The 15138-nt window shown below is 42.2% G+C and overlaps 1 protein-coding gene across 7 annotated transcripts in view; it reads left to right on the top strand.

Annotated features, from left to right (window-relative positions):
* Positions 1 to 562: 562 nt before the first annotated feature.
* LOC119463320 (alsin) overlaps positions 563 to 15138 on the top strand; it is a 119911-nt gene continuing 105335 nt past the window's right edge. For all 7 annotated transcript variants that reach the window (XM_049668133.1, XM_049668122.1, XM_049668127.1 and 4 more), the window contains exons 1-3: positions 563 to 775; positions 1381 to 3006; positions 10671 to 10851. In XM_049668133.1, coding sequence (XP_049524090.1) covers positions 759 to 775; positions 1381 to 3006; positions 10671 to 10851 — 1824 coding nt within the window. In that variant the 5' untranslated portion in view covers positions 563 to 758. The remainder of the gene's footprint in view (positions 776 to 1380; positions 3007 to 10670; positions 10852 to 15138) is intronic.

The following is a 15138-nucleotide window of genomic DNA, read 5'->3' as shown; positions in this document are numbered from 1 at the left end:
AGCGCCGAGCAGCAGCTGGCATCCCCATAAGTGTAGGCAAATTTGCAGTTAAAAAAAAAAAAAAAACTGGCCATTAACTCTGGTGAGTGTTACACTGAACGACGTAGACTCCAAAATGCGATCCTTTAGCAAAATTTCAGCAAGAACAGTGCAGCGGTAAGCGCATTTTTTTTTTTCGAACACGCTAACCGAAATATGCAGGACCCTGTGTGTGTGTGTCATACGCGCGCACACACACACACACACGCACACACACACACACACACACACACACACACACACACACACACACACACACACACACACACACACACACACACACACACACACACACACACACACACACACACACACACACACACACACACACACACACACATCATTTTCTAAAGCTTTCTATGTTGTGAAATTCCCGCAGATAGCACGTATTACTAAACTTTCGCTGCGTTGTGAAAATGCAGAAGCACTTAACCCGAAACAAGTAGAAAACTGGCACACGTGTAGCCAATATAAAGTATCAACTCAGGCAACACTGGGTCCAGGTCGTCCAAGTTTCGTTTTTATCATGTGTACGACAGTTTGGTAACGTAGCTCTTGGTGTTTGCGAGTGTTGAAGTGAAATGATCAAGAACTGCGCATATTCACAATGCGTTGACATTCGTTTATGCTTTGTTTGTGATGCAGCCATTTGAGGAGGCAGCTTGTGGACTACGCGGAATTCAATGGATAACAAACGGGCAGATTAAACATAGCAAATCATGGGTGTGATCGAAGAGTGAGTACGCTTTCTAGTTTGAATGCTGTTGGCTTCGCTTGTACAGAAAGAAAGGAAAAAAAGTAGTTACGTCGCGCGTGCTTATAGTTCATCAACTATTTGACAGTTGCGCTGCCCTGCTACGCATGACGATTGTGGATCGCTTTCGTGTTTACCTTGTCCGAGTTTTGTCTTAATTGGTTTCGTTTGCAACCATAGAACAGAACTGTTTCATTTAATTTGAAATTATAACCTCTATCTGGAGTCACCTTTGTTGGCAAGCAAAGAGAATACTAGACTCATAATTCTATATGGCCACAAGCTTACGTCGTCTTTAATGACATACGCTCGTTACGAATCGATGTATCAGCGGTGTAGGGTATTGACCCACAGATAGCGGAGTGCTTGGTATTTGCTCACCTGTGACCCGTGTTTAGGAAAACGCTGTAACCGTGGGTCTGCTGTATATATGTTTTCTCCAAATAAGTATTTTTGTGGCGATTTATGTGGGCAGCTGCCTATACTTCTTTTCGTAAATTCAGCACTGTCATGTGTTTTCCACTGTAATGACAGAAGCATTGTGAGCATATTTAGCAGAAGTAACCTTTGGCGATTTCTGTTTGCAGAACACCTGATGAAGACAAATCGCCCGAGGTACAAGGTGTACTGTGGACATGCAATAGTCCCCTGTCATCCATATCCATCGGCAAATATACCGTGACATCCCTTAGTTTTGGCACACACCACTGCCTTTTTCTTACTGATAATGGCGCAGTATTCGCCTTCGGGAAAAATAATTTTGGGCAGCTTGGCACTGGAAACACTGTTGAATATTCAACAGTACCATACCATGTTACTGGAGTGAAACATACTGCAAAGGACATAGCATGCGGACCAAACCACAGTGCAGCTCTGACAATTGATGGCTTTGTCTATATGTGGGGACTCAATAACCATGGACAATGTGGGTTTCTTGAGGACAATGTTCTTAGCCCCAAAAAAGTTGAAGTCGAAGAAGAACTTGGCAAGTGCAAAGTTTGTGGTTGCACAGTTACTGCTCATGCACTTATGATCAGTGTTTCATGTGGACCTGTTCATACATTGGCATTAACAAATAACCATAAAGTGTTCGCTTGGGGTACGGGCCCCCAGCTTGGGCTCAATGCAGCTACAAAGAGTCTACCAAAGAGAATCGACTTCCTGAAGGAAAAAAAGGTCCTGTCAGTGGCATGTGGTGCAACGCATAGTTTGGCAGTGACAGAAAACATCCCACCCGTCACTGACGACAATCCTGTCACATGCAGTAGTTGTGTGGTAAAATCGTCCACCTGCCCACTTGGTTTGCCTTGCATGGTCTCAAAACCTGTCTCTACAGAAGGTGAGACTGAAACGCTTCAAGTAACAGAGAAAATTGCAGATGCTGGTGTAGTAGCTATCACAGAAAATCAGGGTTTGGTAGAAGGGTGTGACTCAATAACTTTGCAAGGTTCGTCAAGTGCGTGTCAAGACCATTTACTCAACACTGGCCTGCAAGTGCAAGAATTACCTTGTCCGAATAATAATGGCCACCATGATGGTAAGGCTCAGACTTTGCTACTTTCTGAACCACCTGCAAATGTTGACATCACGAATAATGCTAAGGAAACTGCTGCATCCGGTGAAATTAAGCAGCAAGAAACAGATGCTAGCAAGGCCCAGGAAGCTGCTCAGGATGAATTTGAAGGGATAGAATTGAGAAGAGGACAAGTTTCTATGCAGCGTTTGAGGTCAGCATCTGTGCCTTCAAAGCGGACTTCATCCATCCTCAACCCTGAACATGCCATGGAGTTCCTTGACAGACAGCTTGGTCACAAGCCACAGTCTAAAACACGAAAGTCTCTGGCAGAGGACTCAGTCAGTGAACCTAGCAAAGAAATTTCTTCAAGTACCTCGTCAGTTGCTGTCAAAAACATGTTTTCTCGTGTCACTTCACTTTTTGTCGACCACTTAAATTTTGTCTCGTTTGCACCTCAGGTTAGCACAGCAGGATCTCGTAGTGGCTCTGCTGAATCATTTGAGTTGGTTGAGTCTGATCAGATTCCAGATACAGGCCATTCCAAAAAAACAGAAGGCCATTTAGAGCGACATAAAAGCTCCTCACGATCTTCTGATGTCAGAGAACTGCAGTTGCCCAAGCAGAGCATGATCACTCAAGTTTGGAGCTGGGGCAAGGGAGCCTATGGTCAGCTTGGACATGGTGATGACCTTGACAGGTAACACTTTTTCACTTATATGTTGATTTACCACACATTAAGCTATGAATCTAGGTACACAGTAAATTTGCCTGTGTCAAGCAAGCAGTTTTGTGTTTTTATGATTGTTATTATGATTGACTAGTATTTCAATACTTCAAAAGAAGCTTGGCAGTTGTTGAGCCCTGATGGCAACAAGAACTAAAATGTCTTTTATGTTATTGCTACTTTCCTAAAATTTTCCCCTCGTCTGGATTTATGTAGCAGTTTGTCTGCATCTAGAATATCATTTACAGCAGGTTTGAAGTTGGACTTGTTTTCTGAAATGTACCGAAGTTGTTCAAAGTTTTCATGAAGCTCTCAGTTTTGAATGAGTACAATCAATCCTGATTATAATGAAGTCACTTTTGATACAACAATACCTTTGTTATATTTGATATTCGTTATAAGCATATATTTGTTACATGCTGATTATTGGTGGCAAATAGCTTTTTCATTGTCATCATTATATCCAATACTAATTCGTTGTATTGGCGTTTGTTATGTCAAGGTTCAACGGTAGGTGAAAAGTGCGATTCCCTGTATTTTGGGATTGTTGTCTCTGACATTTCATGAAGTGGGGCTCAGCACAAGTGAAACCATGCTGATTAACATATTTATTTCAAGGCTGAGCGGTTGTCTCATCGTATGATAAGATGCTTCTAGTATTGCGCAATCTCCATTACACTGACCCTTAGTGCTGATAATTAAAGTAATGCCTGTTTGCTGGCCTGGCATGTGTACCATTTTAAAGAGGCTGTAATGTTGAAGCTTGAAAAATCTGTCATCCACATTACTACAAAGGATTCTGCTGCAGTTATGCAATGAAAAATATTCTTTTCTTGATACCCCTGCTACCTTGCGAATTTCTGGAGAGCTCTACTTGCATCTTTACATCAAGCATTGCATCTGATGCTATGCCTTATGACAAGCTTTCGCTTAGTAGTCGGGCCACTAGAAATAAAGCTTATGGTAATGTTGTACTATATACTGTGTGGTTGGTGAGAGATGTGGTCTGAACAATAGCATCTGTCTAAAAATATTGCATAAGTGCAGCGTTATGCTTGGACAACCTACTTCAATATGCCAAAAAATTGCCACTACTGAGAATAAAAGAATGTGCCTCATGCATTTGTAGTAGTGTTGGAAACCAAAAATCATATTGAGCAGATTTGGCTCTCTCTCTTGACAATGTGGGCCTCAAAAACCAATGCAGTTTATATGGAAAAATAGAGAACCTCTACAGGGGGGGGGGGGGGGGGGGGGATAGTAGTTGCAATTTATGCCAATATTGTATTTCGATAGAAAACAGCAAAAGAGGCTGCATAATTGTAACTAGAGCTAAGAAGCAGTGTGCTGTATTTCCTATCTGCTGCTGAAGAATTCTTTAATGGTTAAACAGTGCTAGAAAAACAGGACAGTGTTTTAAGAATCCTTATTTTTAAGAAAAATAGTGCACAAAAGTAACTTCCAAAGCTGGAAAATGCACTATCTTCTATGTCATCACAAGTGTGTGTCATCACGTTGAAGGGGGCTTCTCTCAATAAGCAATATCTGTTTGGTGGCATATCGTGTGTATACTCTTTGTCATACTGAAACGTCTGCAAAGTCAAAATGAATCTGGAGCCCACCATTGCAGCATCTCTTCATTGCCCAGGTGTAGCTTTGAGACATAAAACCCCATAATTTTTTCTTTATTTAGCAGCTTAAAAGAGTGCCGACATAACCACTTTGTTTCTCAACATTCATGCTTTGATGATTGGTTTTGTGCCTGATAATCTTAAAATGAAGCCAATAACGCCCCAATGTGATGAATAATTAACAATAACATGGTTAATTGGGACCAGTCCTTACTCTGCTTCAAATGCTTTTTTCCTTTTTTATATGGTCGTCTGCAGGAGAGTCGACATTTGTATTGTTCATTGTCGCTGCATCTGTTTTTGATGTTCTGTTTTTGATTGTGAATATTGAACTTAATTTGTGGAATTGAATTGTATTTTACTGTGATTTCCCTCATTGACCTCTAAATAACTACTGCCCACGTTTGATAATGTTACCATATAGTTTACCATGCAATTTTATTTGTACTCATTGTGTCTGTGCTTTGCCTGTGTTTTAACTATTCATTGCTATAACTATACTTCATGTAATATCCCCCCGCCCCCCTTTCTGATGTAATACCCTTGCAAGGGAGCCTTTAGGGGTACTTTGACATAAATATAATATAAAAATTAATTAGTGGCAAAAGGGGAATAGATTAAAGCATCATACAGCAGCAATGGTAGATGATAATCACGTGACCATGCAGCTCATTACTAGAGCTCACAAACCAGTGACATGAAGGACTGTGATAGCTCAGTTGTCAGTTGCAGAAATCGTCTGCTAGTCACACATGTGCTGCACCATATTGTCACTGTCTGAATCATGGTTGTCCTCATAGCCGCTGTCAAGTGAGGCCGATCAATTTTTGTAAGCTCGAATCTATTTCTAATCTATTCTTGAATTGCACACATGGAAAAATGATGGAGCTAGAAAAAAGGCAGGCAAGCAGCCCACCAAAAAAGTTGCGTCTTTTCCTGTTGTGCGCCAGAAGTGTGAGCATACAGATTGGTAACGACAGCAGTCCTCGTAGAATGTCACAGTAGGCTAGGGGCCACAGAGTGCATCTAGTTGATATGAATATCACAAGGTGCTACAGTTTGAAGTTGGCCACCCACATGGTCTTGAAACTTGGTATTAAAATACAATTGTCGCCAGTGATACCTATTTATATAGAAAAATTGGACAACACAAACTTCTCAAATTTTGTCAGTGCTCCTTTAAGTAAAGTGATAATTCATTGATGTGAATTCATTGCTGATGAGGTATTACTGTACCTGTTTAATGAATAAATTAGTTCAAGCATTGGGATATTCTCACTCTATACTTTGCTTTTGTAACTGAGTTGTACTAGCACCCTTTTAAGAACGTCACATAAAATATTTCCTTTTCTATGTGGATAAAAAATTATCCTCAGACCAATGCGCATATGTATATATATATATTGCAACGAAGAAGAAGTGCCGGTCAGTCAGGCATGGTTCGAGAAGGCTGGGCGGGATCGTCCGGCATGAGCCGAGATGGTTGAAGGGTTCTGCTTTTCCAGCATTGATGGATTCGATTCATACCCAGCACTTTCCACCAAATGTCAAGGTGTTTATTGACAGGATACGCAAAGATTGAGAAGTCGAACTTGGTGCAGCAGTCAGAACCCTGTGAGCAGTCAGGACCAGCCCCGTGCGTAAAAGCGCTGTTGATGCGCCTGACTGAACGGCACTTCTTCGTCGTATTTCATACACCGGAGATGCACCTGGCTAACCGGCACTTCTTCATTACGATATATATATATATATATATATATATATATATATATATATATATATATATATATATACACACCGTATACACTCGTGTTAGGGCCGCACTTTTTTTCCGCGATTTTGATGGGGTGAGGCCCTTCCACGGAAGTGTGAAATTTTTGTTCAATTTTCGATCCACGTATGGAAAAACCTATTTAATCGTGCCATATATACCTAACGATGGGATATCTCGTGTCTAGCTGCGGAGATCCTCGCTAGATGTCTTCATCGGTATCGCTGCTCGGGCTCGGCTCGTCGCCGCTGCTCGGGTCATCCGCACGTTCATGTATCCAATCGTCCTCAGTGCCGTCCATGGCATTGGAAATCCTGTGACCTTAAAACTCTTTACAATAATGTCCGTGGACACCGCACGCCACGCGTTTAAAATCCTGCAAAATGCACCGTACGCGACGACGCTGTCCGTTTGTTGGCGATATATATATATTTTTTTTTTCAAAATTTGGACTGCCAAGTTGGGGGGAGCGGCCCTTACACGAGTGCGGCCCTTAGTCGAGTGTATACGGTATATGTATAGATACACACACACACACACACACACCGCGTGATCATATTTAGACCTGACAAGAATTTTTAAAAATAGCCTGTGGCAGATAGTGTAATTCTAGTCCTTGAGTTAGATTATTCAAAGAGGGGGGGGGGGGATTAGTTGCACGAGAAAATGAAACACATATTCAACTAAGTAACATCTTAATTAGCTACTTTATGGCTCATATTGCAATTTACGTATTGCAGCCAGGAAGCTTGCAAGGCGTATCCACTTATAATGGATTTTCAGGATGACATCAGTTTCGAGATATTTGTTGCGAAAGTGTGCGACAAAATACATGGGCATTCCAGTTACTTTTGTGCTTCAATGCATAAATGAGCATTTTGTTTAAAAGGTAATTGAAACAGCAGTGCATTTTTACCGTGAGTTTGATAGTGCATATCTCTAAACCTGTGCCATCCTCAAAATTTGTTCCATATGGGTATGCCTTGCAAACTCATCAGCTGCGATTCGTAAATTGCATTATGTGCTGTAATGTAATTAATTAAGAAGTTAATGTGTGAATTTTTGTCAGTTGATTATGTGTTTTCATTTCTCGTGCAAGTAATGTCCGCCTCTTTGAATTATCCAGCTCAAGGACTAGAATTAGACAATCTGCTACAGGCAATTTTTAAATATTCTGTAACCCGCCGTGGTGGCGTAGTCTCTCTATCATAGCGCTGCTAAGCCCGAGTGCGCGGGATCGAATCCTGGCCACAGTGGCTGCATTTCGATGTGGGCGAAATGAAAAACACCCGTGTACTGTGCATTAGGTGCATGTCAAAGAACCCCAAGCGGTCAAAATTAATCCGGAGTCCCCCCACTACGGCGTGCCTCATAATCATATTGGGGTTTTGGTACGTAAAGCTCCAAAACTTCATTTTTATGTTCTGTACAGCCTATAAATGATCACCCCGTATATGTATGTATATATATATATATATATAAATACTTATTTATTTACAAGGGTCAGTGAAATAAGAAACGCAAATGTACTTAAAAATTATTATTGTACACACGTTGCACACAGCTGTATTACTTTTCGACTTAATCTCCCCAACGCTCAGTGCAAGTTTGCCAGCACTTACAATGTGCCTGTATTCCCGTAGAAAATAATTCGTTTGGAAGCGTGAGCAACCACTCGTGCAGTGTCTGCCTGACGTACTGCTTCACCAGAACGAAACTTCTTGCCGCTTAGGGCTTCTTTCAGTGGTCCAAACATATGGAAGTTGCTCGGGGCAAGGTCTGGTGAGTATTGTGGATGTGGGAGACACTCAAACTTCAGGTCTGGTATTGTCACAACTGTTGCAACAGAACACTTGCAGACAGCTATCCATCGTGTTTCGATTTGAGTGCAGGCCGAAGATAATTTTTTAATAAGTCAGAGTATGATTCACTAGTGATAGTGGTCCCTCGATGTGTAGTGCTCCAAGAATATGCCTTTTTGTCCCAAAAGAGGGTCAGCATGTTCCCTGTGATGGCTGTGTTCGGAACTTCTTTGATTTGGGTGATGAGAAATGGCACCATTTCTTCGTTTCTGGTTGGTGGTAGTGAAACCATGTTTCATCCCTGGTGACGACTCTTGCAAGGAAGGTATCGCCTTCTTGTTCAACGAGCTGCAGAAGTTGTTCATACCCATCAACATGTCACTGTTTCAATTCAGGAGTCAGCTACTGGGTCACCCACCTTGCAGACACTTTGCTGCGAAATCCGAACACATATGCAAAATGTGGTATGCTGAACAATGACTGATGTTTACACTTGCTGCAGTGTCATCCAACATGACTTGGCGGTTTTCCATCACAATGGCTTCAACGGCTGCATGTTTTATGGAGTGACAATGGGGTGTCCCTGACCTGGACGCGACTTTACAATTGCTAGTAGGTACAGCGGAGACTTCCGCTTAACACGTGTTGTCATGGCAATCGTGGAGCTCCTAGGTGCCTAGGGACATAATCGCTTAGGGACTTTTGAGGCACTGGTCTCTGCTGAGCGTGGCTCTTTTATCTCTGGGACCGGGCGCAGCGACCTTGCCGAGCGCAGCTCCTACGTGCGTAGGGAGCGAATCGTTTAGGCGTGTTGAATGTCTGGCACTGTCTGGCCCACGCCGGCCGTGCTTTATTATTGTAGCATTTGTTCTAGTGGCGGAAATCCTTGCAGTAATGGTGGTGTGGCATGACGGCTTTTGATCTCGGTGAACTGTGGTGGTGTAAACAAGCGAATACTGCTCGCGTTTGTACCCCGGTGCCGCGGCAGAAGCTGCGGTGCCGAGCCCCGACGCGAAGCGACCGCAGCGTAGCAACACCCCAAATAAATAAATTCTGCTCCAGTCAGGTAGACTGCTCCCTCCCTGATAGTGAGATTATATTTGGGTCACCAAAACAGTGATGCGTTTATTTAGGAATATTGTTGTTTCTCTCCTGCACCTTGTAAATCTGCTTCTTTACACCACTACAGTTCACCGAGATCAAAAGCCGTCATGCCACACCACCACTACTGCAAGGATTTCTGCCACTAGAACAAACGCTACAATAATAAAGCGCGGGCGGCGTGGCCCAGACACCGCCCGACATTCAACGCGCCCTAAACGATTCGCTCCCTACGCACGTAGGAGCTGCGCTCGGCAAGGTCGCTGCGCCCGGTCCCGGAGATAAGGGAGCCACACTCAGTAACTAGCAGCTGCCGCGTGGCTGTGCAGACCAGTGCCTCAAAAGTCCCTAAGCGATTATGTCCCTAAGCGCCTAGGAGCTCCACGATTGCCATGACAACACGTGTTAAGCGGAAGTCACGTGACCCGTAGTGCCACACCCCGCTGTACCTACTAGCAATTGGAAAGTCGCAACCCGGACGAGGAGCGTTGGCCATGGACGTCACACCGTTTGCGAATTTGTGACTCTATTCGTAGACTTGCCGCTGTGACACACACACATCACTATACTGGACTTTCATTCTGCAATGAATTTCGATAGGCTTTACACCTTCACTATGCAGAAACCGAATAACAAAATGCTGTTCTTCCCTGGTGCAAGTTGCTAGTGGGGCGACCATTTTTATACTGTTCCTGTGCCGGTGTTTCTGCACCTGCGCAATGCTGCCACCTACTTGAACATCCGGCGCACTGTTAGGAACATGTCTGCCAACGTACAGGCTACTGGTGCCATCTCTCACTTTTTGTTACATATTTGCAGTTTTCATTTGACTGACCCTCGTATGTATTTATTATCATAATAGAGCTCAATGTTAAAAAAATGATCATGTTAATATGTTATCTCTTAAATTTAATGAGCTCGTAAGAACTTCTTGTTAATGATGCTTTCAATTTCTTGGGATATCATAGCTTTTGTTTTCAAACCGATATGCACTTTCTCAAACAAGTTGATAATTTAAAAAAAAGGACCAAGTTGCTGCTTTCTAGTGGTGTAGGTTTTGATTTCTGGTGTTTTGCTCATTTTTATTTGCCTTATTTTTTACTTAGTTTGCTCAGTAGAGTTAACCTGAAACACGCAACCTGTACCAACCCAGTGTTGTGTACTTATCCAAACTGCTGCAGTTATTGCCCACTATACTGTTATATCAACTAATTGGATGCATTTTGCATTGTGACCATTTGTGTCATTGTTCACTAAGGTGTAGTACCTGTGACTTGTGGGGTTGCCAGGGCACTTAGAGATGGTCTCTGAGTGCACCTTCACATTCTTCAGAATGCAGCCCTGCCTGATGAAGCACCTGAATGACTCTGGCGTGTTGAAAGTGAGCGCTGGCCATGGTCACTCACTGGCTCTCACCTGCAGCTTCAGCGTGTTCAGTTGGGGCTTGAATGATGTTTCACAGCTTGGTCACAACCCTGCTGCCAAATGCATTTCCACTCCTAAACTGGTTGCTGTAAGTTTTGAATAACCACTGTAGACCATTGTTTCCTGCATGCAGATGCTTGTATGCCTGCATGTGCCTTATTGGTGCTGCATCCTTGTGAACAAATCATAATGAATAATTGCAATGCTCACAGGGTAAAGTTTCTCGTTCTAGATAGTCTAAGAAATATATTTTCTGCTGTATTATATTTAGTGAAACTCTTTGATGGACAGCGAGACATATCGATCCTATTTTTCATGGCAACTTCACTGCACAGCAATGGTGAAATTTAGCAACTACCACGATTGAACTTTGCTGTGCAGCTATATTTCTGTAACTCGTTAGAATGTATATATATATATATATATATATATATATATATATATATATATATATATATATATATATATCTTATAACTCTGCAAGGCTGTACGGTTACAGAAGTTGTTTACTTCCTCTTGCTTTTCCACTATGTTTTGTTAATTATTTCATCTTTCTTTAAGCCACTACAATGATAAATGCTGACTCTGTTGAGCAAGATTTATTTCTTTTACTAGAGTAAGGACACAGGGACAGCCCTAGCCCATTTCCTCCTATATTTGCTCACTGAAAATACATGAGCACGTTTCCATGCCAGCTGTATGTTTTTATGACGTTGGTGAAGCTAGGGATTTGAATTTGTCATAGCCACATTTACCAATAATAGATTATCCATTTATTAGCCTCATGCACACATCATAGCGTCAGATATGAGAAGCATAGCCTTTGAGACTTTCCATGAAGCAGCTGTTTTCAATTGTTGTGATAATGGGCAGCCCTGAGAGAGGATGCTGGTATAAAGGGTGCTTACTAAACAAAACAAAACAAAAAAAACATGTAAAACACGCATATGCTGCTTGTATAGTGTACTATCACACTCAGTATGAGCTACAACGCTCGTGCTTTGTAGCTAATACTGAGCGCAGTAGTACTAGTGTATACAGGCTGTATTACAGGTAGCCATGAGGAGGTAGAAGTAGGCAACATGGTCATGTAAAGTTCCCCTCAATGAAAATGGCCTGTATGAACAGTGGAAAATGTGCCACTTTTTTCTCCCATACAAAATGCTTGTCAGCTTTTGTCATGGTGGTTTTTACTTGTGCTCACAACTAAATAAATTCAGATAAAATATACCATATAAAGGAGCACTACTAATGCTAGTGTGTAATGGCTCTTTCAAGTTATCAGAATAGCATTGTAGCATTACAACATATCAATTTCTGCACCCAGTTCTTGATGGAGTGTGTGTAATGGACCTGCTTGAAAAAAAAAAAAAAAATACTTGGCTGTTCACTATTTGCGCATTATCCCACACGTTCGCAGTTCAACTCGGTATTATGTGGTTGGAATAAATCAACTAATGTAGTTTTTTAATCTTGTCTCCCACACATTTTGTCCAGCACAACTTGATGTTCAGTCCCAGGAAAGGAAAAATGGAAATTTGGCCCTTGAAACAAATGAGGACCAGGTCACAGTGTGAATGATATCACAATCGGACAAGGGGTCAACATAATTTTTTTTTAAATTTTGACGCTGCATCTATCATGAGGGCGTGCTAGTGAACTGGTATAGTTGGGCAATTTTAAGTTTTTTATGCAAAAATAGTCTGAGCAATGTTTTCAAAAGCAATGGCGTACAACCTCAGCAACTATCTGGGTGGTAATATGTGTCAACACGTTATGCGCGCTGTGGGTATCTTCTTGCATAGCTGCCTTTGGCAGGCTCATCAGAATGAAGGTCATCTTGGAGGCTTTCCATTTCTTGCTCAAATAAAGCAGCTCGCTTCTTTGTCATGAAAAATAAACAGTACAAAAGCAGGACAACAGCTTAAAGACTATGTAAGCTGTTGTCCCATCATCTCAATGTTCTTTGCCACGATAAGTCAAACAGCTAGCTTGTACGTATGCCTTGCTGCATTTGACTTTTCAAGCTTCCGAATGGGGCATGCTGTCCTCAGGCTGCCTTTCAGCCTGAGGGATGTCTGTTGGCTGTAGGCCTTTCCAAGACAAGTATTTGATAACTTGATATGCTCCCATTTCTCCATTTTAACTAACTGTACTGCATGCATGTGCTGTTTTTGGTGGAAGTCAAGTATGAGATTGCGTGCATCCTGTGAAAAAGAATATATGCCTGTGCATGTAAGGCTTTTGGGTAGGGTTAAGGGCTAATGGTACAAACTTCGTATATATATATGTATATATATATATATATATATATATATATATATATATATATATATATTTGGGAAGTAGGGAGAATGACTATAGTTTTGGCCATATTTTAACTCTTGAAAACAAAATTGTCAATGAACTGCTTAAGTCTGTTGGTGCACGAAATGGCCTGGGTTCTTTTGGTTAATCTGCATTTTTTCTTTTGCTCTTGTAGCTAAAAGTAGAAAAATATATGCATACAGCTTTCCTTTCTTTTTTTTCTTCTAAATTCATTGCACATAATTGAAAGAAACTTCTTAAAGCTCATACACCATGAAGTTCCATCACAGAATTTCATCAAGCTTTGGTTTTGTCTGTCAACTTGCTAGGTCTAAGGCTATGGTCAGAGAGTGCTGATGTCTGTTGATGTTGATGCAACTGGACAGAGAGAATGTTGTCAGACAAAGACAAATTGATATTCTCATAGTAGTGGCTCAGGTACATCTTGCTTAGGAGTATTCAGAATTTAATATTGGAATAATATGTTTCAAGACTGCAGGTGTATGTGCTGAACAATCACCTTCTAAAGACAGTATGCTATCTTGGGTCTGTCCCAAAACTTCCCGGAATGATTTTTTTGTAGTCGGCAATGCCGCCTGGCGGGGCTTCAGGTGGAAAAGTTAGTAGGGGATCTAAGCTTCGAAACGAGACCGGTCTCAGTTGCCTGTGGGCAGTTGTTGAGGCAGGTCTCTACTGCACGCTCACTGAGAAAAAAAATGGACCAGTTTTTTGGGTAGTGTTACGTAATCAAGTTTTGTGTGAAACTGGGTAAAAATGGGGCGGGGACGCTCGAAATGCTTTGAAAAGCCTATGGTGATGACGTGATGAAACAAAGCCAAACTTTCATGTGGCACAAAAGGTTCCGGGAAGGTCAGGAGTCCGTCAACAACGACGACCGCTCGGGATGCCCGTCGACATGAGAAACGGACGACTCTGTGCAAAAAGTGCATCAAGTTTTGGACAAGGACTGCTGATTAAGTGTTCGGATGATCGCAGAGGAGTGTGGAATACCCAAAACAATCGTTCATCGTATTTTAATGGAGGATCTTCAAATGAGGAAAGTCTGAGCAAAAATGCTGCCAAAAGTCCTGACGAGTGAGATGAACGAAGAGCGTTGGTTGAAGTGCCAGGAATTGCATGATCGCTACGAAACGGACCCAGAATTTTTAGACAGAGTGATCGCAGGGGATGAGATGTGGATTTTTGAGTACGATTCCGAATCAAAGCGTCAGAGCAGCGAGTGGCACACCACAGAGTCTCCTCGCCCGAAAAAAGCAAGGATGAGCAAATCGCGAGTCAAGGCAATGCTAATTGTGTTTTTGGACAGAAAAGGTGTGGTTCACAGTGATTTTGTGGCACAGGGACAAACAGTCAACAAGGAGTTTTACTGTGAAGTGCTCAAACGTTGCACAACAGGGTTCGACACATCCGAAAAGAAATTGGCGACAATTGGATCTTGCACCATGACAACGCGTCAAGCCACACCGCGCTTGTTGTCTCCGAGTTGCTGGCCAAAATGGGTGTGGCAAAACTGCCCCAGCTGCCGTACAGCCCCGATCAGGCACCACCGGACTTCTTTTTGTCCCCAAGAATCAAAATAACCCTGAAAAGAACTCGGCATGGGACAGTGGATATGGTACAAGCAGCTGAGATGACCTCACTGAAAGAGGTTCCCGTTGACGGCTTCCAGGGCGCCTTCAATGATTGGGTGAAACGTTGGCAACGGTGCATCGAAGCAGGGGGGTAATACATTGAAAAGCTCTGAAAAGATTGTAAACTGATATTGAGTAAATGATTTATAAAAAAAAAAAATTCCGGGAAGTTTTGGGACAGACTCTGTCTGCAGTAGCTTTGGGAGTTTGTCCTTACAGTTGCTTGGATACTCTTCAGAGTACATAACTTTGGCATGTGCTTGACACCTTCAACTATTACAGCTTGCATACAAAGCTAGAAGCTTAAGATCATTTAGTTTCATCTGTCTCGCTAAACACCATGAGTCTAATGGAGAGACTGCAATGCATACTGATCTTTGGCTGTTGCTGTCAAATTTTTTTGATCTCAGTAAGCT

This window comes from Dermacentor silvarum, chromosome 1 (genome assembly GCF_013339745.2).
Source record: "Dermacentor silvarum isolate Dsil-2018 chromosome 1, BIME_Dsil_1.4, whole genome shotgun sequence".
Classification (NCBI taxonomy): Eukaryota; Metazoa; Arthropoda; class Arachnida; order Ixodida; family Ixodidae; genus Dermacentor; species Dermacentor silvarum.
Note: the sequence above shows the minus strand (reverse complement) of the source record. Positions and strands in the feature narration are given on the sequence as shown.